The 25,284-nt window shown below is 39.4% G+C and overlaps 1 protein-coding gene across 3 annotated transcripts in view; it reads left to right on the top strand.

Moving 5' to 3' along the window:
- The window catches only part of PLCE1 (phospholipase C epsilon 1), a 287,768-nt gene that overhangs the window by 120,638 nt on the left and 141,846 nt on the right, over positions 1-25,284 (top strand). For all 3 annotated transcript variants that reach the window (XM_039871703.1, XM_039871701.1, XM_039871702.1), the window contains exon 3: positions 6,710-6,998. In XM_039871703.1, coding sequence (XP_039727637.1) covers positions 6,710-6,998 — 289 coding nt within the window. The remainder of the gene's footprint in view (positions 1-6,709; positions 6,999-25,284) is intronic.

Here is a 25,284-nt window from a genome sequence, read left to right as displayed (position 1 = left end):
CTGAATACTTTGGAAAAATTTTATGCCATTTCCTGTGATTTCTGTACATGGTGTTCAACAAATATAAGTGACAATACAGTGTCACCTGTGGTTTAAAACGATGAACACAATAGAATCAAGATCAAAAAACTTAAGGGATTCTAGCTAAGTTCTTGGTAAAAATATAGAATAGAGATATTCATTAATTCAATTACGAAGTATTTATTTAGAAGGTACAATGCCAGATACTTCTAGACACTGGAGATACATAAATGAAACAGAAGTCCTTCTGAAGCTTGTATTCTAGAGGGAGGAGACAGACAATAAATAAAAAGATGGCAGGATCATTACTACGATTACCCCTCTCTTAAAAGTGGTTTCTTGACAACTATACTATAGGATTATCTATTTAGTTTGGTGGTCAGCAGCACTAGCTTAGAGATAGAGTGTCCTGATGCTGAGTTTTAGCTTTGTGCACATTAGTCTTATTTTTAAGCAATATTTATAGTAGGACTTCTTCCTAGAGCTTTTCTGAAGTTTCAGTGAAATCAGGTCTCAATCCTCAGTGCTTACTTCATTTTAAGCCCTCAATATACCTTGTAGTTATTACAAGTGTTATCACTAAGAATCAATGGACACCTAAGTAACAAGCCTTTTCCTTGTTAAAACATATCAGAAGATATGCCATCAGATCTTGAAACATCATAATTTTACATAAATCTTTTGAAACACAGCAAGTACATAATTGATTATTCTTGACAAGTACCCTCTTTGACCCCAGTAGAAGTCAAGTTTAAGACAAAGCCTTTTCTAGCTCTATAGAGGAAGCTCTCTTCCTGGGGAAGTACTGTGGACATGATGTGTTTGGCTGCTTCATGCCTTTCAGTGCACTAAAATCTTTGGCTTTTTCTCCATCTGAATTACTCCCAGCTCTCTTCAGGTTTGGGTGTTTGTGTTATTTTGTTTTGGGTCTGAACTCCATGTCCGAGTGCTGGTTTCTACAAGGCATCCCTGTTTCTTGAGTTACAAGGAACTTCAAACATTTTCTTAAGTATTGTCTAAGCATTGCTTGTTTTTCTGCAAGTAGCTTCATAGTATCAAGGTCTTCCTGCTCAAGCACAGTATCTGCCATAATGGAAGTAGTGTAATTCCATGGAGAGGATCCACTCACAGTTCACAGTGGTTGTTAAATATAGGAGCCGTGAGACGTGCTGTTCACAACATTGATCTATAGCCCACTATATAAATGTTAAATCTGTAAGAATTTAACAATGACCAAATGTAGAAACCTTGACTCCTTTCCTTTCCTCATTTGCAGCAACTTTAGTAAGTACTGGGAATCTATATCCAAGATATATCTGGACTATATATAACAGTCTGCAATTTTTAATTAACTTATATGGTCTACTTATTTATAGTCTGCCTTACCTACTAAAATTAAACTATTCTTGCTCACTGTTGAATCCCCAGTAATTGGACTGGACACACACATGTGCTTAATAAAAATAAATCAATTATGGAATGAACGAATGGACATATCTGTTTAGGTAGTTTAGATGCCATGTTATGACATGTTGATTTTATCTCAAAAAAAGACATTGGTCCATATTGGGCAGTAGTCTATCTAGTTTTCAGCACCTTCTATTACCATATTAATCACATGAGATAAAGTTCATATATTTTTTTCACCTTGTAATTTAGAACTATAAATCTCCATGTAAAGGAAACATATTTGGTCATTTGTTAATCATAACTTGACTGTTTTAAAGAGTAATTTAGAGTGACTGTGAAAGGAATTATCATGAAGAAAAATAATAACAACAGCCATATAACATCATTTAAACCTTTTGCCAAATAATGATATTTTCTTGAAACCCACTCTTCGGTCTTTGGGTGCGATTATGTTTAGTGCAATAGATAAAGCTGGACCACAGAACTGAACAAACTGAGATTTCTATCCCGGCTCAACCTCTTACTAGCTGTGTAAAGTTGATTGCATTTCTCCACCTCTCTAGGCTTACAGTTTCCATCTGCAAAATGAATCAATCTCTCAGGTTAGTGTGTAGATTCAAATCACATGCAAATAAGTATTCATCACTGTACCCAACACATCATCATTTTGTCAGTTAACTTTTGCTTTGTAACGAAGCAATCCCAAAACTTAGTGACTTTTCACAACAGTCATTTATTTAGCTCATGTTTCTGTGAAGCGGCTGCGTGGTTCTCCTAGTCTGGATCAACTGATCTCTTCTGGGCTCTCTCAGGTAACTATGACAGCATTCAGACTGGCAACTGGATGATCTAAGATCTAGAATGGCCTTGCTATGTGCCTGGCTGCTGGCAGGCTATCAGCCAAAGGGACAAGAGTGACTGGGCCATGGTCTTGTTCTCCAGCAAGTTAACTCTGGCTTCTCTACATGGTAATTGTTGCAGAGTTCCCAAAAGCAGCAAGAAGGAGCAAGCAACTCCAACAAAGTATTTTTCAAAACTTTGCTTACCTTGTGGTTGCTAAATTTCCCTTGGCTAAGCAAAACACAAAGCTGGCCCAGAATCAGTGAATGAGATAATTTATGGCCATTTTTATAGTCTGTCACAATCATCATTGTCACCATCAGCCTAAAAACCAATATTTGTTGAGCATTTACTAAGTGGCAGGTACTGTTCTAATCCTATTACATTTACTAAAGCTTGTAATTCTTACCTCAACCTTATGAGGCAAAAACTATATCCCCATATTGGAGAAAAGGAAACTGAGGCACAGAATTGCAAAGTGAGTTATCTAAGATTACACAGCTGGGAAGCCGGGAAGCTAAGATTCAAACCAATACTCCAGAGCCACACTTATACTGACTTTCTATACTACCTCCTCTTAACACTCTCTATATGTGGAAATTTCCATGATTGCTTCTTTTTTTTAATTGGGTGATCTAATAAGAGGATATAGCCTGATTTTAATAAGTTTCATGAGCATTGCCATATCTATCACCACTTCATCCACATTTCAGCATTTTTCCAACAGGCACATTGAATTCAGCTCATCCAGTATTTGGATGACTAGTATGGGTAGTCTAGATCTTGGTTGAACCTGTTGACCTTTTTCTGGTTCTTTGTGGATGAGTATTAGCCATACTAATGGCAGCTCAGAACTTTATTTTTGGAGTTATTCATCTTTTATTTGTTTAGACAAGTTTGAGGACTTGGAAACCAGTGGCTGATAGCAATGCTGAATGATTACTTAACATACATATAGTGTTTATATATGTTGGAGGTGAGTAGCAATGCTTCTGGAGATCAGAGACCATGGCTTTCTCTCTGTATCCTTGGCAACTAGAATAAGGTAGAGCATGCAGACAATGTGTAGGAGCTCAATACATGTTTATTACATGTATCTACAGCCATTCCCATATCCCGTTAAGGCAAGGGTCACAAACACATATACTAACGATGACCAGATATTGGCCAGGTGTGATCACTAGAGAGTGGTGGGAACTGGTGCCGACTGGAGAACTCATGCCCCATCTAAGGTCTAGCCATCTGACACCACATGGGAATGCTCAGTGTTGCCAGATTATTCCATTTACCAGGAGATGCTGTAACATCAGATGTGTATGTAAACTTTCCTGATTTTAAACACTGTATGTCAGATGAAGCAGGTCTTTTGGGTAACTCTGGCCCAGGGCCAGCCAATTTGTTGTGCATTAGGCACTTGTTGGCACTTCTCTATTGCATTACAACTGTTTCTGAAGGCCCAAGGAGGAAGGGAAACCACAGAATAAGGCAGAGATGGAACAGTGAGATGATAAGAGAGGCAGAACTTCAGGGAAGATGGGTAATTGTCTATTTCAGAGATTCCACAGAGGTCAAAGAAATGAGAATAAGAAAAAGCCATTTGATTAGAGCAAATTATTTTGTACAACACTATATTCACAGGCTGTGTGTTCTTAAAAAACATGAAATGCCAAATAACACGAGAAACACTCAAACGCTCAGTAAAGCAAAATAAAATATATTTCTTTACTCTGAACCTTTTAATTGTCTTTCATATTCTAATACGCAATTTAAAACTTCAGAAGGAGAATGAAGTACTCAGTTTTTCAAACTTATATGATCAAGGAGTCTTTTATATCATTCAGTCTCTCTAGTTCTAATGAGTTGAGGAAACCCCTTTGGGAAAGCTGAATAAGGGACTCAGACATTGGGAATCTAAAGGCAAGTTGTGAAAACTGGCCTGCATAGCATAATGAGTGAGGGCATCTGAGCCAGTGAATGAGCTTGGAAAATTAAGAAAGTGAGTAGTTCTACGCACTAGTAACTAAGAACGATAAGCATATTAATCTTTGTAAAGTAAAACCTTTTTTGCATCGTTCCTCTGCTAAAAACAAACAGACCAAAAAAAAAAAAAAAAAAAACACGAACAAACAAAAAACCCCGAAGTGAAGAGTTCCCCACTTCTGATGAATTAAACCTCTTTGTTTGACATTCAAGGCTCTCTTTTATCAGGCCAGTCTCTGCTTTAAATACCATGCTCTGCTTGCTGTCCTAGAAATCATTCATTTTCCAGGCTCTTCACCTTGCTTACCATGTGAGTTTCCTCCCCTAGCTGCTCCAGTTAAAGCCATGCCTGTTTTCTAAGGCACAGCTCAAATCTGTTTTTTCTCTGAAGCCTTCTTGAATAATCAGACGTAACAGTGGGTTCTTTCCACTGAACTTCTAGAGCTTTTACTTCTGAAGAGCTCGTTTGAGACTTAATGTGTTGGAGATTGCCTGTATGATTGGAACTGAGAGAAGAAAAGCGTGTCCTGAGCTCTGCAGCTCTCTACCCCTCACAATACAGTCGGATAAAGTTAGGATGGTATTATCCAGCAGCACATAAGAGCAAGGATATAACCCCATCACTGTGAATTTCATAGACTATGCTAGGTTGTTCTACAATACTCTACTGTTCCTTGAGGATAGAGGAGTACATTCTCTTCTTGCCCAATAGTAGTGGGCATCATTTCTAGATACCAGGCTGAGCACTCTGCATTATTGTCTTGATGAACATCCCTAAGAAGAGGCCTTAGTATCCCCGGTTTAGAGAAGAGGAAGCTGCCTCGAAACGTATAAGTCAGCTTGCTTGTGCTCATGACCAGCTCCTTAGCTGGTCAAGGCAGAGTCAGATATACAACCCCATAAACCTGATGCCAAAGCCTAAGTTCTTTCTGTCCCTGCACACCGTCTCCATGGCCACACTGACCACCAGAAATTCAGTGACAGAGAATTGAAGGCAAAGAATTCACACTCTCCCTTCAAGTGACAAGTCTATACAGTAGGCAGAGGAAGGCAGAGTAGAAATCTAGTTAGGGTCTGCATAATTTGAATATCAAGGGGGTTGTAGGTACATTCTAGGGTCTCCTAAGGACCTAGCACAGATCAACAGGGGCCCCTTTGAGTGCCCATGGGCCCTAGTTATGGTGAGATTTGGAGTGTGCAACATCATGGGGACACACTCATGGCCTGGAAAGGATAGGTGGGTCTTCTCTTTCGTGGCCACTCATTGCTGTCACCAGAGTGGATGACTTTGATTTGCACTCTACTATGAGCTCTTTTGATTATCAGTAGACTGAACTCTTTGAGGAGAGAAGCTGTCTTATTTACCCAGTTTTGACACATAACTGGTATATAAACACATAATGACTTGATTTGATGAATGGATAACAAGAAAACCAAGGCCAGTTGCTCAAAGTGGCATGATGGAAAAACAGCGCAATATAGTCAACCTTTATTCCACCATCAGAAAGCTAGATTAACTCACCCCATGTTCTGTTTCTTCCCTGTTGTTTTTAAAAGTACCTGAAAGTCTGACTTTCAAGAGACCTTGACAAACCCAAAGCCTCCCTACAATAATGTTAAACCTCATAATTTTCAGGCCTCATCTTTTAAATTAGATTGTGAAATCCTGTAGCACAAGAGATGTGTTTCTTCTTGCCCATGCTCCACATCTTTCAACATAGTGACTCACACAGAGCAGGATCTACATAAGTGCATGTGGAACGATTAATTTGAAATGCTTTGGAATTATGATGGGACACCTCTCTTAATAGTCCAGTCCCCTGGAGATAATTCTTGTGATCAGGTTATAAAAGGGAGAGGAAATCAGGACAGTGACAGAGACATAACAGGAAGAGTGAGCGGGACCTGTCAATTCATTGGATGTGGGAGGTGAGGGAAGAGGAGGAAAAAGGTTTCAGAGACTTTCATCCAATCTGATGGATTGAAGGATTATGCCCAAGAGAGATATATAGAATTTCTACTTTCCCATGACCCTCTTATCCTCTTGTCTGTTTGAGAATAGAGGAAAGATTCCTTAAGAATGTCAGGTTGAAGTATTCCCTAGAGGCAGTCAGACCGGGATAGTCACTCCCTAGAGTCCAAAAGGACAAAAAGGAAAGATTTGCCTTTGTACCTCTGCAGAAGAGCTGAGAACATTTTTGGTTGGTACAACTTGTAAGTGCTCTGTTTGATAGCAGGGTTGTTTGAATGGCCTATTTCATAACTACACATAGCTTTTCCAAATAAATGGTGTCTGTAGAATGTTCAGGTTAATGCATGAGTCCAGTGCTCAAAAGTGTTTGTGCTTAGAGCGACTGAGCCTTCTTTCTTAATAAGTCATCTTGGCATCTTGTCAACAAGTTAATTTGCTTTTCTAAGAAACTAGATTAATACTTCCTGTACTTTGTGCTATTCACAGATCTACAATGCAGTGAGAAGGGGAGAAGAAACAGAAGATACAATTGGATCTCTTCTCCATTTCTTCACAAAGCTCCCAGCCTCCGAGACAGCCTATGAAAGGATTACCATTGGTCCCTGCTTAAAGCAATGTGTCCTAAACAACGTTTGTGAATATCGTGCCACCCTCCAAAGGACTTCTGTATCTCAGTACATCACCGGTTCTCTCCTAGAAGCAACCACATCTTTAGGAGCAAGGAGTGGCCTTCTCAATACTTTCGGAGGATCTACTGGACGAATGATGCTGAAAGGTATGTCTGAAATTTCACTTTTAACTTTTTACTTTTGAGTGCAGAAAAGAATCTAAGTTAACATATGTCTAATGAAAAATTGAGTTCATTTTTCAGTAACTTTAAATAAAGGTAGCTGCTTTAAGAGAATATAAAAAGGTAGCCCTTTGTCAGAATCCCTTAAGCAAGGTATAAACATTCCAAATAATAAGCATTAAGATTTTGAAAATTTTTTTCAAAAGAACTAAATGGTTAAAAAGCTATCTTTAATTTTTCTTTAACTATTCAGACAGGTGGTTTCTCCTAGTGGTAGTCCATGACAGGTGTCAATTACTGTGATAAGATACTCGTAAACCAGTGTGGTCACGTGGCCAAAATGAAAACCAGTGGTGGCTGGGAACAGAGTGGAATTTAGTTCTCCTATTACAGAATCGATAGGTTCATGTTGACCAGAAAAGCTAAAGGCCACATTCCAATGACTTCCATCTTAGAAGACAAGATAGTCAGACATTCTGCTGAAAAATGAATGCCAGTGGAAAATGAAATCCCTCAGCATTGGAACTTCTCAGCTATTTCCCACGAGTAGCAGACAGGCAGGTCAGACATGTCAGTGCACCAAAGAACTGTGGAGATTTGCGCACAGCTGTCACAACCTGCTTGGCAGCCTTCCCTGGCAGGAAGCTGCCAGCCAGACAAGGACTGCAGAGAGCAGTATTCCACTGCCTGGGGGCTACCAAGAGCGCAATCTGACATCTGGCTATCTCTCTCCAGGAGAGTAGTTCTTATCCCTCTGCAGCAAGCCCCAGACCCATGGCTAGCAGACCAGTGACCTTCCTCTTTGATCCTCAACCTCCCCCACTGCTCCCCTGCACATACGCCCTGCACAGACGAGAGGAGGTGCACACCTCCCTATATGCCATGTAGTACCACGTTGGATTGTTTTCTGGAGTCACCTTAACTTTTGTGGATTGATTATAAATGATGAGTGAAGAGAAAGAAAAGATGTGGAAACACTAATCCAAGAGACTAAAGGGGAGACTCTTGGTTTCATATGTTTCATTCATTCAACATATGTATTTTGAGCCCCTACAGGTGCTGGATAGAGAACAAAACATAGTTCCTGTCCTCATGAAGCTTATAGTCTCTAGGTGGTAAGCAGTTTCCCCTATGCACAGGATTCAGAATTTCTGCATTCTGATGTGGCTCCCAATGACTGCCAAGCTTACATTCTCCATCAGTACTTTTCCTGGGAAATTGGGCTGAGATTGGCATATGGAGTTGACATTGTTTCAGTGCTTGTGACCTTATGTGAGGACCTCATCCTGTGAGTTAAGTAACCTGTGTTTATCAGATACCCTGTACCCAGGAGTATGTAGGTGTTATGGGAGATGCTAATGAAGTGCAAGCTAATTTCCTTGTCTAAGTTGGTTTATGATCCTAACAAAGAGGCTAGATTTGCAAGCATCAAGTATTCAGAGAATAATATGAGACTGCAGAGAGTTAAGTTTCAAATCGTGTGGAAGAGGCTCTAAATGTTCAAAGAGTTTAGAGAGGGAGTTAATGTTCATTGTGACAAATGGCTTGGCCCAAAACATGAGGCCTCAAACAAATAAACAAAGTCAATAAAAGCCACTTTCTCCATTAATTGTAAAGGGATAGACCCCCAAGACTAAGGCAGGCTGTCTCAAGTCTTTCCCCTTTGGGGAAAAAAAAGGAGGCTGCTGGTTAGTGTGTCTGTTGCCCTGATAATAACTGGATCTGAATTGCTATTTGCACTTCTCTGTTCAGTCAGAACTTCATAGATCAACATTCCCAGTTCCAGGACTCTTTGGACCCTCAGCTAATGTGTTATCTTTAAACTATTGTTTTATGCAAGGGTTGAGAGTTTATTTAGCTTTCTGTTTTGCAGCTCTATAATGGTTTCTGATTTCCCTCTGTAAGTAACTTACTGCTGAATAATACAATTAGCTGGTTGGCTTCTGCTCTAGGCTTACTTCTATAGCTCTGGCTTGTGCTCTTGGAAAATCTTTTCAACTTCAGTGCCCTTATGTGGGGGTTTTCAAAGTCTATTACGTGCCATAGTGAAACATATGTTTCTTCAGTTTGCAGTGGAACAAAATGCATCAAAAAATTATATGAGTGTTTGAAGTCATAGAATATGTATTGATTGAATCTATAGGTTCAGCATATTGACTAGTTGGTCTTAAACTCTGTTGGCATATACTCAGGCAGGGAGTCTGGAAGACATGCTGGGGTTTGCTAGGGCATGGTTGTCTGCTTCTATTATTGTTCACTGTGTGTCCTATGGTACCAAGTTGGTCAAGAGAGCTTTCAGCTCTCTATCACTAATGAAAATCTGTGGGAAGCATATAACACACACTCAGCCCCCAGTTTACAAATGCTTGTACTCCAGCAGTTCAATTCTCAGGAACTGTGTGGAACTTAGAACACTTTCCTGGAGAAACAATATTAAATGCGTGGTTTGGTTCACAGACTCTAGTCCTTAAAAATCTCTTTAACTCATAACACAGTTGAAATCTACACACTTCTCGTTTAGGAATAAAGAGAAAAACAGCATTTTTAGAATACTGAGAATCGGCCTCCAAGAAAAAAGCTATATAAGTGAGTTAAAAGACAATTGTTGAGGGGAAATAATTTTAATTAAGATGAGTATAGAGTTAAATTTAAACTTTTATGGAGATTTTGAAAAGAACTTTGGGCCATTTCAAAGTATTTTAGATGTGGGTATCTGTAGTTATTTTATTATGGTTAATTACATTTTGAAACTCATATCTATATGAAAGAATCAGAAAATTATTATCCGAGTAACTTTCTTTTCTTTCTTTCTCCTTCTTTCCTTCCTTCCTTCCTTCCTTTATTTTAATGGGAGGCTTATAGATGGAATGAAGAGGGAAGGGGGAGGCAGGACAGGGTTTTAATTTTTTTTTTTTCCCACAGAGAAAAGATAAGAAAGATGAAAAAGAATGACCTCTTTTCTTAAAGAGATCATGTTTGAAGTAGATTAAATGGAATTGGAAAAGAGAGAAAAGGAGAAGGGGGAGATAAATACTGTATGATTTCTATTATACGAGGTACTCAGAATAGTCAAAATCATAGAGACAGAAAGTAGAAAGGTGGTTGCCAGGGACTGGTGTGACAGGGGAAATGAGAAGTTAGTGTTTAATAGATATAGAGTTTTCATTTTCCGGATGAAAAGAGTTCTGGAGATAGATGGTGGTAATAGTTGCACAGCGGTGTAAATGTACTTAATACGACTTAACTATACACATAAAAATGGTTAAGATGCTAAATTTTATGTCATATTTATTTTATGACAAAAAGAGTAATCAGAAATTTTAAAAAGGAGGAGAAACCTGCTATGTAGGTGTCTGGTCCCAGGTATATTAAGATGTTAGAAAGAACTGAGGTTATGAAAAAGAAATAGGAAGACAGACAGCATTTTATGTGACTCCAGGTGGTCTAAGTCAACTTATCTTCTGGAGGTGGTTGTGGGTACAAGATGAGGGTTGGAGCAGCCTGTAGTAGGTGAGAATAGGAAAAGGAAATGTCCATTAGTTATTAATTATTCACAAGGCGATCACACGTCAGGAACTGATATCTCAAGGATTAATTGGCCAGAGTTCTGCAGCCTTGCAACTTGGCCATAGTCTACAGGTTTCTGATAACTCTTCAACATTTCCATGAGCTTGCTCACCTCCAGTGGTATAGGTGGCTCTATAAAGACAGCCAACAATCAGTACACAGCATTCCTGGTTTTCTGCCTTTAAGACCACCCAGGATGGTCTGTCTGCTAAGTTCAAAGTTTGCCAGGTAATGAGAAACATTTTCTAATATGAAGTATTAATCACCAAGGGTGTGCCCTTGGTTGCAAGGGTGGGCTATCTCAAAATGGAAAATGAAGAGCTTATACCATCCTGTCAGGGACTTCCACAATAAAGGTGTTTCTACTTTCTCTCTGGTCCCCCTTCTCTGCCTCCCCATTAACCTTTCTAAAATCTCAGGAGCAACTCTGATAGCAGTGGTAATCAAAAGAGTGATTGACTTCCATAATCAGGAAGAAGTTATCTAGATCTATCACCAGTTTTTTTTTCTTTTCTTTCCAGTGTACTAAATTACAAAAAATTACAAAAGCAAGATTTAGTAAAAAGAGAGAGAAAAGAGTGAAATAATTGATAGTAATGTAAAGCAGTGAGACAGCAAAATTAGAAAAATTAGTGTTAAGGAAGAGAATTTTCAATATAAGGCAGCTAAATGTTTTTCAATGTGCATATTGTACCAGCCAATATAATAAATTTAGTTCATTAAACTCAATTTTTCATTCTCAGGATATTGCTGGGTAAGTTTGTAAATTAAAGGATTGAATATTTACATATAACCAGGACTAAGCTTAGTTACCCATATTTAAATTATACAGTAGAAAACTCCACTGTTCATTTTTAACCAGTTTGAGTGTGTGTATGTGTAGATATAGAATAACTGTATTAAAGTTATTGGTCATATATAGAATGTAAGTAGAATATTAAATGAAAATAAATTTTCCTACATATAGGGAATATTTTGTTTCTGATAAAAACTTCTAATAAGTTTTCAACTTATTTTCTTTTACTACAATAAGTATATTATGTTTGTGTCTTTCTCTAAAGTTATTACCTCTGAGTATAAAAATAAGAAGTCATAATAGGAATATACACACACATTCGAGCTATATGACTGTACCTCATAAATAATTTAGTTTAGAAAGGTTGTCTTAGTTGACTTCCTCATAATCAAAACAATTACCCTTTACATGCCTACCAGGCAGGGAAAGGCATATGCATAGTTCTAATTCCAAGATTTAAGTTTATTTAAAGAAATCCTCTGACTGACTAGTTTTGTGACCATGAAAATATTTTCTTAATGATTAAAAGAATGTGTTAATGTAATTTGGAGTATGTTTCTGTGCCAATTAATCAACTAAAAAGTATTCATTCATTGCCCACTATGGCCCAGTGCTATGTCACCTCTTAGAAGAATGCAAAAGATCATATCTGGAAGTCTTCAACTTCTAAAATAATATTTCTCACTCCAAAGAAAATGTAATATTAGATTTCTAGTCTACTGAGGTAGCCCTTACTACCCCTAAGAGATTCATAAAGTGCTGGGCTACTCAGTTGATGGTGGAGTCACTCATGGGGCCAAGAAGTTTGGTGGACACAGGACAAAAGCCCTCTGTCATCTTTAGCCCATCTGCATCAGAATTGCCCAACATGAGTGTCCAAAATGTAGCTTTCTGGGCTTCACCCCCAAACTTACTGAATTATGATCTCTGATACTTCGGATAAGTATGCTTGGTATGGAAGGTGGATAGAGGGAAAGGCCAGTGAGAACTGGAGGCATTTAGAAGGCTGTTCCTAAGACAATGTTCCTGGTAGGGTATTGTTGGCACATTTAATGAATAGTAAAAATTATAAAAAGGCCCCCCTCCCCACTCTACGGGGTGATGCAGCATAATTCCCACACATGTCATTTAGTGCACAGCATGGGGGCTGGATTTCAGACCTCTCCTCCATTTCAGTAAGCAATATACCAAAAAGTCTAAATCCCTGGGAAGCAGCAGAGAGGTATATGTAAGAGGTAGAATTGATAGAAATGGGCAATTGGATGGGATAAAAGCAACTGAGTCTAAGATGACTGTTATTTTATCTTTAAAAAAATCATTTCAAATTCTTCCAATATGTTATTAATGGTTAAAAATCAATAGGATTCTTGGATCATATGCCAATCCCCTCCCCCTTCCCCAGCAACACTTCAAGAAATCAGGAAATTAAGGGTTTGTTAAATCCAATACATTGAATTCAGAAACGTGATTGTTGGTGACAGCAACCTTAGACAGTCACTTGGGGTTCCCATATTTGAGCTGGTCATAAAAGATGTCAAGTCCTAGTTACAGAAACTTAGAATGAGCCATATTTCAGAAATCCACTTGTAAGATAGTTATTTGAAACTCTATACCCAAAGAAACAACAGGGATCATATTCCAATGCTTCCCCGCAAAAGCTTAACACATATAAAACTGAACTCCTGAATATTTTAAATGAAAAAGATGATTTCTCAATGTCAGTAATTAAATGTTTCCCCCCAAAAAAACTGGAATAAGAAATTGTTGTTTATTTCCTGTAAAAGGCAGATTTAATTAGAAAAGAATAAAGAGCAGATAGGATAATCCTGAGGGAGTCAAGAAACACATTTAAATTGAAGAATAAAGAGAGAAGTTAACAAATAGTATTTAAAGCTGAAGGAGTTACCAATAGAAAAACAAAACTAAAAATATACAACTTACAGGATTTGAGAGAAAGGACAAAATTCCTCATCTTTCATGAAGATAATTAAGTATGTTCTTCTTTAAAGAGAAGAGGATATAAAGAAATAGGGATATAAACATTTTTTGGAGTAAGGAGATAACTGCCAAAAAATAGACTCCGAAACATGCAAAAATGGTTGCTTTCAAGAGAGGCCTTTTACTTGTCATACTCTGACTGTTTGAATGTTAGTATCCGTGTGCACATACTATATGTATAATGTTTTTAAGAGGCATTTGAAGCCTCTGTGAAGACTCTGATGAATTCAAGCCCCTCATTTCCAATATTGTTGTCAGCAGCCATACTGAAGACCATTAGGGGCTTACATTCAAATGAGAAGGGAGACAGACAGGGGAGGGCCAGAGGCTTTGTTGAAGTAAGGTAGGAAGAGGTGCTCAGAATGAATAAGGCAAGTGCTATCTGGGGCTCTCCTTGGCCTGTTAGGACTGTCAGCCTCTGAGTTGCTTTATGGTTAGCAGAAATTGAATGTGAGCATCATTCTGCCTTGGATTTGAGTCTTGACTTCAACACTGTCATCTTGAAAAGGTGACTTTACTTCTCGAGGCTTCAGTGTCTGCATCTGTGAAATGGGAATGAGAGCAAGATCTTCATGGAGTTGTTTTGAAGATTAAACGAGATAACATATATAAAGAAGTTAGCATAGAATCTGACATCTAAATAAAATATGTTCAATAAATGTTACAACCAGGAAGGTGATGCTGAGGATGATGATGGTGGTAATGATGGTTGCTGCCGCTTTTACTAACACCTTGAAATGCCAGCTCTCCATTGTTTTTAATTAAGAGGCGCTGCTCTTAGTTCATTCATAGACACACACAAAAAGGAAAAATACTCTCCAGATTTTCCTGATTGTGGGCACAAAGCAGAAGCATCTTACAAGGACACTTGAAAGGAGGTATCTAGAGTCTGGAGGCCATCCTTATGTAAAATCTTTTGTTGTATTTTCCTTAGGATTCATGCATCAGGCCATTCACTCATCCATTTATTACTCACTTAACAAATGTTTACTGAATATCAACTATGTACCAAGCACTATACTAGGTCCTGAGAATAAAACTGTGACTAAGATATAGTCTTAACTTTGAAGGAATTCACCTATTAGTAGAGGAGATGGACAGATAAATATGCAATTTTAGGATGATATAAATGTTATCGTTGAAATAAGCACAGGATGTAGGTAGAGGCTCAGAGGGAAGTTCCTCTTGAATGAAGTCTGAGGTTTCTAAAACCATTTAAGAGCCTAGAGAAATGTGAACACCTATTTAACTGAGGGAAACAAGCCCTCACTTGTAATATGAAGCTTCTTTGTTTCTACTTCATTCTCTGTTGATATCATCTTTCTTCTATCTGAAGAGGAATTTTCATTCAAAAGGCTAATCAGCTCTCAGTTCTGCTTCTGTAAATATGCTTGCTGCATAGGTTATACTCAAAATCGACTAAAGACTCACCTTCCCTTTTGTTTGATCTGTCTAAGCAACAAATTTAACTGTTGTACCCCCTAGCAACTCCTGCCCTTTGTAAAGCAGTGGAACTACCTGTAACCATAGCAACTCCCATCACTTTGTAACAGTCTAAGGACAAATTAACCAATCAGCCCATGCCAAAAAGGGTCTATATAAAGAAAGTTGCAGCTGACCTCTGGGCCCAGATCTTTAGAGCTTTAGCTCCTCTGGGACCACCGGCGTAATAAACCTGAGTTCTCCAACTCTCCGAGTGCTCCTTGGTTTCTCACCGGTCTAATTTTGGATGTTTTCTGCAACACCTTCAGAGTAGAAAAAGGTGTTAAGCATTCATTCCTGGGATCAGGAGCCATGTCTAAAAATCTATGATTGGTGCAGAATTTAGTGTTCAAGTTAAAATTCGTATATTTTTATGAAGATGCATAAAACTAAGATTTTTCAGTACATGTCATTAACCCTTTTGAGTGTTTCAAAATCATTTATTCTCTTAAAGAACAAAAATTCATTTAAATAAGCTATGAAAATTCTTGTCCATGAGAACATTTATAGAACATAATGGAACATGCTTATAATTTGTTTATAATAATATGTGAGTCAGTAGCAAATATTTAAAAGAGGAGAAAAAAAGATCTCAAGATAGTGCAATTCATTATTTAAACTTCTGTTGAAATTGAGTCTTAAAACCAAGAAATCATAAAGGAATTAATAGTACAGTTAAAATAGTATTTTGTTTTAAGAGTGTTTTATTTTCAGTGGACAGAATTCCAACAGAAGATATTTGACCATCTTCAATAAAGTTTAAAATGTTTTTGTCAACTGGTAACACATATTTGGTATTTTGAGTGTTTTAACTCTGTATTTCATTATGACGACAAACTTTTTTAAAATGATTTTATAATATTAATGCCACAAGTGATTCTGTGAAGTCCTGACCAAATGCATGACTCCTCTGAGGGTTTCCCTGTGAAGTTCACAGTCATCAGAAACACCTGTAGTAGCAGTGGTGGGTATTTTTCTCCTTTTTATACCCAGAATCACATTTTTGCATTAATAAGCAGACTCATCTAAAGTCCATTTCAAACAAATATTGTTGTGAATGAACTGGGAACACAGAGGGGAACTGAGAGTGCAAAAACGTTTCAGAGACCCTGGCAACTCACAAGAACTGGGGTTATAGGCTATCAACTCCAGAACCAAAACCCTTACCCAGGCTGATGAGCTAGTAGGGGCAAAGCCAGCATTCGATCCCATCCCAAGCCTGTTCAGTTCTCAAATCCAGGTTCCTAACTACTAGGAAACACTCCAGTATTACCACCCACTGAGGTCTCAGCCTCTGTGTGTGTGCATGTGCGCACATACATGTATAAGTACAACACGGAACTGCTGATTTGAACTTAGGTCTATCTGACTATTTTCCTGTATACCTGCTGTCCTGCTGCCTCTTTTACCTCCAAGGACTTCTAGGATATCTCAAGCATCCTTTGATATGGGTACCTATGGGGGTAAGTGGGGAGTCTTCCGATCTACAGCTGAGTAATCGTAGCACAGAATTAACCAAATGAGAGAAGGAATTCCTATGAACCAATGGAACAAGCAAATGTATTCTTCTCTGCAAAAAAATGCCACACAGCACCTAGCATATGGAATGGGTTCAGAAAATATTTGTTTGAACATTTAAAGCCATCAGATTTGATTCTGTGAGTATCACTTATTGGTTAATTTAACAGTCATGACTATTTTTCGAGTATCATTTTACAAAAATGATCTGGGCTCCCAGCCCTTCCCAATGTGTGACTGAAAGTAGATGGCAGAAGACACACCATCTGAGAGCTATATGAAGCACATTTAAACCTACATTGGCCTCTAAGCAGGAATGGCCCTGCCCGGTTGGGAGGTATTAACTGGCCCACGGTGAGGCAGACAGCCGTGGAATGATTTTTCTCTTGTCTGTTTCTGTGGTTACCTAATGTGCCCACATACCCCTGGTCCAGTTGGCAAATGGTCCTGAGAGTCTTATTTCTGCAAAGTGATCCCACACTGTTATTGACAGAAAAGAAAAAAAGAAAGCGGTGGCCCCAATCTCTGTATTACCCTTGCTTCAGAGGATCTGGGGTCTCTTTCCTGAGCAAAGAAGTGAGAGCACCTCTATTCTCCAGCCCTCAAATCAGGAGAGGAGTCCTAATTTCTTCTATATCTTCAGAGAAGGCCCTATGCCCTGTGCTTTTCATACCCCAGCACACCAAGAAGAGGCCACTGGTGGTGGAAATTCATTTACTTTCCAAATATTTATTAAATACATTGCTAGGTACCAAGAATAAAACAGACATTACCCCTACTCACATGGTACGTAAAAACCAGTAGGGAATCAAATAATTACAAAACAAATGACTAATTATAACCATGATACATACTACAGGGAGAGGGACAAGGCTGTGTGACACCCTCTAAAAGGAGGATTAGAACCAGGCGGAGAAGAACCTCCCTGAGGCAATGATGTTTCAGCTGAGGGCTAAGGGTCCAAGAGATATTGACTAAAAGAAGAGTGGTTGGCAGTGTGTTCTAGCAGAAGTAACTGTACGTGCAAAGGGCCAGTGACAGAAAGGAGAATGGCAGATTTGCCATTTGAATGGAGAGTAAGGAGCTGGAGAGTTTATCAGTAAAGTCTCTAGAAGTCAAAAGGACAAAAGCAAACAGATATAGGGTGCTCACTGTGTGCCAGGCATTGTGACAAGTGTTTTTAAAGTATTATATAATTTTTAAATTCCCTTTTTACATATAAGGAAACTAAGGCACAGAGAGACAAAACAAATTACCAGATAATACAGCCTTTTGTTTGTATCCCTAGAAGCAATGGGAAACCATCAGAGGGTTTTAAGCACAAGTGACATAATACGATTTATGTTTCAAAAGGATAATTCTCATAAAAATAAAGATGCCCCTTCATGCACAGCCTCTTCCAGCCCCCCTTGTACCCAGAATAAAAATATTTACTTTTAAAACTTTCACAGATATCGAATCTGAAAAAAATGATTGTTCCGAAGTAGTGATCTGGGTATTATTAGCTGAAGCGCTATGAACTTGTTCTCAGGAGGTGGGAAAAAGAGGAATGGCCTAGTCACCCAGGTCTGGGAACTGCTATCTGGGAACTCTATTCCACAAGTGTAGAAGAGGCTGTGGTGTGAACTAGAGAGGGTTATTGCAGACACTTTACCTCCAGGCCCAGGGGACTATTAACACTCCCCCTACCCCACAGCAAACTCAATGAGTACTATGAGTCGAACAGTGTTATCCTTATACCAGGAGTGCAAAAATTCTCTCATGAACCAAATCCAGGACATGGGAGGTTTTTTTGTTTGGTTGGTTTTTGTTTTTTGATAGCTGCAGTATTATTTAAATTGGGCAATTCTGCATTAATGTAGAGTCTGGCTTCTCTTGCATCCCTGAGCCACCATTCTCCCTTGGCCCAGTGCATTGGCCCTGACCTACACACCACCCCCAGATAAGACACACTAGCTTCCCACCCTTCCCTTGATGCACCTAGCCCCACCTCCCAGCTCCAGTCTCATTTCTCACCTGCCTGGCCCTGCAGGCATCTATGTTTGGGAACTCTGGATTGTATTCTGAGATTCGCTTATGCTAGCGAGAATTTAAGATTTAGGAGACTGGAAGTTGGAACAAAGTGAAGAAGGCTCTGAACACAAAGGTCATCTTTGAACCGCATTCTGATTGGGGGTCTTGTTCCAGGCAGGAAAAGCACGTGAGGTAAAATGTCAGGGTAGGAATGAGGGCCGCGCCTTAGAAACAATGAGGAAATGGTTCTTGACAGCAATCTCGTAGTGGAGACAGTGAGACATAAGGTTAATTTGGTAGGTGTGGTTACAGTTTGGAGAGAGCAAGGTGAAATTTGGACCTAAAGCAGTATTAAGCCAACACAGGCTCTTAAGCAGGTTGAATTTTAAGAAGTCAGACCAACAGCAGCATGTCAGGGTGAAGAGCCTGGAGGTGGGGACACCCTCTATAGAAAGGAGAGTGGCAATTATAAACTTGAATGATTATTCCTGGGTTAGGAATGGTGTGCTCAAAATAAAGGGCCAGAAGCCAGTGTGAGCCCATTTAGTTTTTGCTGGCACAGGGTAATGGTTACAGAAAAAAGACTAGTCTTGAAAATTTAGCCTCACCAAGAGAAAAATGAAATGTAATAAAAATTACAGTTGCTTAAGAATGGAGGCATTTTTACTATGACATCGCACCATTGTGAAAATATCCAAGCTCGTGCAAGGGGTAGATGCTGCTAAACCTCTCCCAGAGTCAGGGCGTTTGAATGCTCTTAGTGCAGCTGGCTCAGCCACCGGAACCGGGAGCAGGGCCCCGTCAGCCCTCCATAAAGCATAGATCTTGCCCAAATGTGGAAAACCTTTTGGGACGTAAAAACCATTAGGGATCTGTAGCCCTGATTTGAACCAAGCAGAATAAATAAACCCCTGCCCAAATTGGAACTTGCTGGACGCCTTTCAGAGTTATCCAAGGGTAAAGGCTGGAGGCTTCAAGGGTCTTTGAGTGGGTTAATGTCTTGTTCTAGCTGCTTCTCTCCAGTCTGATGAGACTGCATGCACTGTGGTCTTTGTCTTTTTTGAAGTCTCTTAACACCTCAGTTGCAAACCCACTAATGGATTGCATTCTAAACCTATAACATACAGTACTTTTTTTTCTGCTAATGGCATGTTAAAGCCCAAGTTAGCCCTTCTGGAAGTATGTTACATATTCAAGAACTGGGTTGGAAACGCTCCAGAGAGCATTCACATTTTCCATAGACAGGATCTTGGTTAGTTCCCAACCTCCATTTCTATTTTCAATACCCTTTGTCACTCTTTCCAGCCTAATAATTTAGTTAGTTTTCTATATGGGTAGTGTAGCATAAGTTTCTGTCTCTCTCCCCATAACAGTTAAGTGGAATGTTTTCAACTTTGATCCCATTTTTTAAATTGGGGAGGCAGATTCATAGAGAATTATGATTGTTCATTTTCTAAGTAGTCAACTTAGTGTCTACTGTGGCTGGACACTGTTAGGCACTGTTTGGGGACAGTGGAAGGGGTGGATTGAAGAAGAATAAACAATTTCCTAACTCCCTGATGTTCACAATCTATTAAATGGTGGAGAAGGACATAGAGGTGGGAAACCAAGACACAGAGCAGCTACGAACCAAGCCTTAAATGGTCACACATTCAGAGGTCATGGAAGCATGATTGAAACTAGTCTCAAGCTAGACTTGAGCTCTTATACTGTCTCTACCTGTAGGAAATAGAATAAGGCATGTTGGAAAACATTTACAGAGTGCCAGCCATGGCTTTGTTCTAGCTGGGGGTAAAAACAATGAGAAAAAGAAATCTCTGGGAATTGGTGATTTGGTTGACAGATAAACTGAATTGTGAACATGTGGTTCCATTGTACTGTGATAAAAAGATATGAGGCACAGATGAGTGATTAAGAATGTGGGCTTTGGTGACAGACAAACCTAAGTCCCACATCTACCACTTACAAACTTTGTGACTCGGGGAAGATTGCTTAACTCCTCTGCTCCTAAGTTTCATCACCTTGACTGTAAAATGGGGACAATGCAGATACTTGCCTCAGAGAACTATAATGGGATAAAATAAAGGACTCTAATGAATATAAAGTGATTAACACAATATCCAAAAAGAAAAACAATGAAAAAATGGAGATGGAACAAAAAAGACATTCCAGAAACAGTAAGAACAAAGATTTAGCTGCAGGATGGTTCTCAGAAGCAGGGCTAGCAAGCTATCAGCTTTGGTGGATGGGAGGAGAAATGGAGGGGACCGTGGGAAATGGAGCTGGGAAGGGCACCCTGGTCTGGAGGCCATCTAGAGCTGAAGGTGGACCCTGGGTCAAGACAAACCTCAGGAGGACAGGGACCTGGACAGCAGCTCTTCCTGGCTCTTGACTTCAGGGCTCATTTCTCTCACCCACACCCATTCCTCTCCACTATTCCAAGCCATATTGGCCACAGACAGCACCTCACCTGCCTGGAAGGTCTCTCTTGTCTCCCTAATGCACAAGCAATTTCCTTTTGCTCCTTCTCTAACTCAACCAACTGAGAAAGGTAGAGATTTTTGAGACACACTTTTCTTTTCAAAAGGAAAAGAGAAAGGATGGAAAGAAGGGAGAGAGGGAGGAAAAAAGGGATGAAAGAAGGAAGAGGGAGGGGAATGAATAAAGAAAGGGGAAGGGTAGAGAAGTATATACAGATACAACAAAACAGACATGTTCAGCAAAACACAAACTTACTGCCCCATTTATCAAAAGTGGATCACACCTCAGCCTCACCAGTGGTCCATCTGTAAGACTTCCAGTTCTCTTCTTTACTTCTGTCCTGAATGTTAGGACTCGGAGAGATTAGACTGGCTATCTGAGAAGGAGTCTGCTGACCTGGCTGCCACATTCTTTCTAGATTATTCTCTCTCTGAGCCTTAGTTTTCTGTATCCACAAAGTGAAAAGAGTAACCTTGTCCTATAAATCAAAAGAATGTGGAGGCATTCAATTTGTTGACTTTGTTGACTAAACTTTTACACAAATGTAGGCTGCTGTTACTACTGTCAGTTGTGATGATAAATAATAACTATGGCTGTGGTTCTGTGTGTGGGTTTCTGAAGCCAGTGGGCTCATTCCCTAACATATCTGGATGCTTCTTTCCCTGTGGCCACCCCATTTGTAATGGAACTCCTTCAAAGCAGTGCTTCTTAAATGGTAACATGCATCTGAGTCTCGTGGGGATCTTGTTGAAATACATTTTTGGATTTATTAGGTTCTAGATGGGGATTAAGATTCTGAATTTTTAGGGGATTCCCAAATGATGATGCAGTTGCTGCTGGTCAAGACCCTCATGTTGAGTAGCAAGACTCTAGATTATCTCTGAAAGCCTCCTCAAGAGACCTTTCTGTGTCTCATGGCTTCTGCGTCACCCACCTTTGCCCAAGGAAAAGTGACTCATCCTCTGAGAGCCAAGAGCTTCCATGCCAGGAAGCCTGCTCCATCCTGCTGTAGCACCCTTTGATTACTGCTACACTCAAGAGGCAAGAGGCAGCTTTTTTATGTTCTCTTGTATGTTTGTTCCACCCTCCCTTGAAGTCCAATGCTCAGCTCTGGTGGAATCTGAAACACTATGGTCAGTCAACCAGCCTACTTGAATCAGTCTTTGAACATGGGGGCACTGATCTGAACCAGTTAAGTTCACAGAAAACAGTTTTTAGACCCATATGTATGTTCCTGATCTCTGAGAGCTACATGCAGCTCAATCAATACAAGTATTAGAAACAACAGCAACAATAATAATTATCATTTACTGAATGAGGAACCACATGCAATAAACTTTTAAGTGCTTAACCAACACCAACACTCTTGCAAATGAAATTGCGGTCCTAGAACCTGCAGAAATCTACGGCTCCACCTGAGACCTCATGAATTAGAATCTGTGTTATTTTAACAAGATACTCAGGTAAAAAAATACTGGATCCAAGTCCTAGCTATGCAACTCACTAATTTCGCAACATAAATCTTTTTGTCCCTGACTTTCATCTTTAATCCTTTGGTCTCATTCAGTTTCGAGTTCAACTTAAAAAGACCTCAAGTCCCCTCCATTGTTAAAGATGTTTGAGAGTCCTTTCGATGTCCAGGATTGGTGGTCGAAGACTCACTCAGAGTAGCCAGAGGGAAGTTCCAGTTTATGATTGTTCCTTCAGAGAGAGCAGAAGATGGCTAGTTGGATCCTTTCAGGTAAAGAGATGACAGAGTAATTAGATATGACCCACCAACTGTCAGCGAATATAATCGCTTGTATTATTTCTATTTGTAACTGTAGATTAAAAAAAAAAAAAGGAAGTTACCCTGAAAGAAATAACAGACCAGAGAGTAATTGGGCCTTCAAGAGAGTGAAGGAGCCACATGTCTGATATGTATTAATGACCTGTTTTCCCCCTTTGCCAAATTTCGTGTGCTTATAAACAAGTAAATATTAATGCACTCCTACTATATGATAACTTGCCCAGAATTCATGTGGAAACACATAGGCCTTCCATTAATGGCCCAGCCACTATGTGGATTATTTATGTACGTTTCATGTAATTCCTAAAAGAACCTGGTGAGGTAGGATCATGATCCCCATTTCAAAGTTGAGAAAACTGAGACTTAGAGGCTATTAAGTGGGTGCCGTTATTTTAAAAGGCAATTGGGGCACCTCATGGTCATTCCACCCCCTTCCAAACTCAGAGATTTGCCAAAGCATTCATTACAACCATGTATGGTATTTTACTTGTGAGGACTTTAGGAAAATTGGTTTTCCCCAGCTTTTCATATCTTCAATGTTGTCTTATACTCTTTCTAGCTTGGAGTTCACAGGAAGCTGAGCAGATGGCCTGGTTTGCGCTGAGAGATTAATTATAGGGTCGAGCAACTAGACAGAGGCAGAGAGGGATTTGAACTTAGTTTCATCCCACTTCAGAACCTGGGCACCTAAGCACTCTCCTGTATTGCCTCTGGAGCCTAGGGCTCCTCCTTCTCCACCTCTTTACCCCGTGCCTCTAGTAGAAGGCACATGAATGAAGATGCCCAAGGCTCTCAGGCCTGCAGCGCAAGTTTGCATGGTAACAGCTGGCAGCAGTTCAGTAGCCGGGTCACATATACCAGATGTTGGTCAGCCTAGGATGTCCATGTCCAGTTGTGGGCACCAGCATCTCCTTTGTCTCTGCTACTCAGGCTCACTAGAGAGAGGCTGACAGATGTTATTCCAGGTCCTGTGACTTTTATACCAAACCAAAGAAGAACTGATCTTAAGAAGGAACTGTGATATCTCTCCTGGATGTGTAAAACTCATGTGTGTTTTCTTTACACATTTATTAGGCTAGCCTACACCCTTCTCCCACCTCCCACTGCCATCATGGACATCACCTCACAAGGCCAAATGGCCTTTCTAACCCCCTAGATGTTAGCCTGCAAACAGTTTTGTAAGGTTTCCTCTTGATCTCTCTCAGCAGGGGACATTCAGGAGGTTGTTGCAGACATTTATGCTGGTGGGAGTTGAGGGAAAGTATTGAGAATGGGCCGGAAGGGACTAGTTCTTGAGACAACTGGTGGACGAATGGATGCAAACTCAGCCCAGGACATGGAAGAATAACAAATGGCTCCAAGATTTCAGGCCTGGGGAAATGAGGGTGGTATGATTAAAAAGAAAATGAAAAGTTAGATCCATTTATATATCTTAACTTTGAGATGCTGGATGTTCAAGTAGACACTCCCAATAGATGTATCAGGATTGGATATATATGAGAAGTCAGTACTAGACTTATACATTTGCAAGTTATCTGCTTAATTACAGCTTGAGATGATCTTTCCTAGAAAGGGAGATGCGCAGGAGACTGAGACCTGTAGCATTCAGGCTGAAGAGCTACAAGGAGGCCCAGAAACCACTGCCAGGGATGGAGACTTAAGAGGAAAGCCAAGGGAGTATAGCATCCTGAGCCTAGGACTCAAGGAAGGTCCATGGTGTTAGCTTGGAATTGTAGATTACCAGGATCTTTCTGTATAATAACTCTATGGTGACTTTAATGCATCAAGTCATAATGTCCTCAAATCTATCATTAGCCACTTCGACGTAGTTTTTTTTCTTTCTATTAAAGGTGGATTTAGCTTTGTAAATAAAGATCTACTTATATCATCAAACATAGTCAGAGAGCCATTAACTGCATAATTAAATACAAAACAGTTCCTATACAGCTTTGTCCACTACTAGATTAGGTATATCTCATATGTTAAATTCACATGATAAGTACTTAATGAGTTCTTGACTTGAAATGGAATTTGGTCAACAAGTGGAACACTGAATACTAGGACTTTCCAGGTTTCATTTCCATTTTAGTTAAAAAGAGGAAATGAATAGTTTTGAGTTTGTGCATAAATTGAACTCTTATACCCAAGGCATAAGAAATGGTGACAGGCATGGGCTTTGGAGTCAATTGGCTCTGAGTCAGAATTAAGGCCTCACTACTTACTAACTATGAGTATTTAGACAAGTTCTGAGTTTCCTCAGCTGCAAAATGTAATACTAATCATACTTAGGCCACAGAGTTGCTGGTAGGACTAAAGGAGATACTTAAATAAAATGTTAGCAAGTAATGCTATCAGTAACATTATTATTGCCTTTTATGGGCAAAAAAAAAAAATTCCAGGTCCATATGTGTTTTTCTTATTAAATTATTTGACCTACCCAAACTCTGGTATAGGTCATTTCTGCAATAATATGTTCTAAATCAGAAATAACATACACCAGTTTACTTTTAAGTCATAGAGCTATTTTAATTGATACTCATATCATCAAAGGTTGAAAATGTGATTATAATAACAAACAACAATAAAGAGTGCATGTTCAACATGAATTTTAAAATATTTTTTTCTTT

This window comes from Pteropus medius, unplaced genomic scaffold (assembly GCF_902729225.1).
Source record: "Pteropus medius unplaced genomic scaffold, Ma_sr-lr_union100, whole genome shotgun sequence".
In the NCBI taxonomy this organism is placed as follows: Eukaryota; Metazoa; Chordata; class Mammalia; order Chiroptera; family Pteropodidae; genus Pteropus; species Pteropus medius.
The sequence above is the reverse complement of the archived record's forward strand: the minus strand, read 5'-3'. Positions and strand labels throughout refer to the sequence as shown.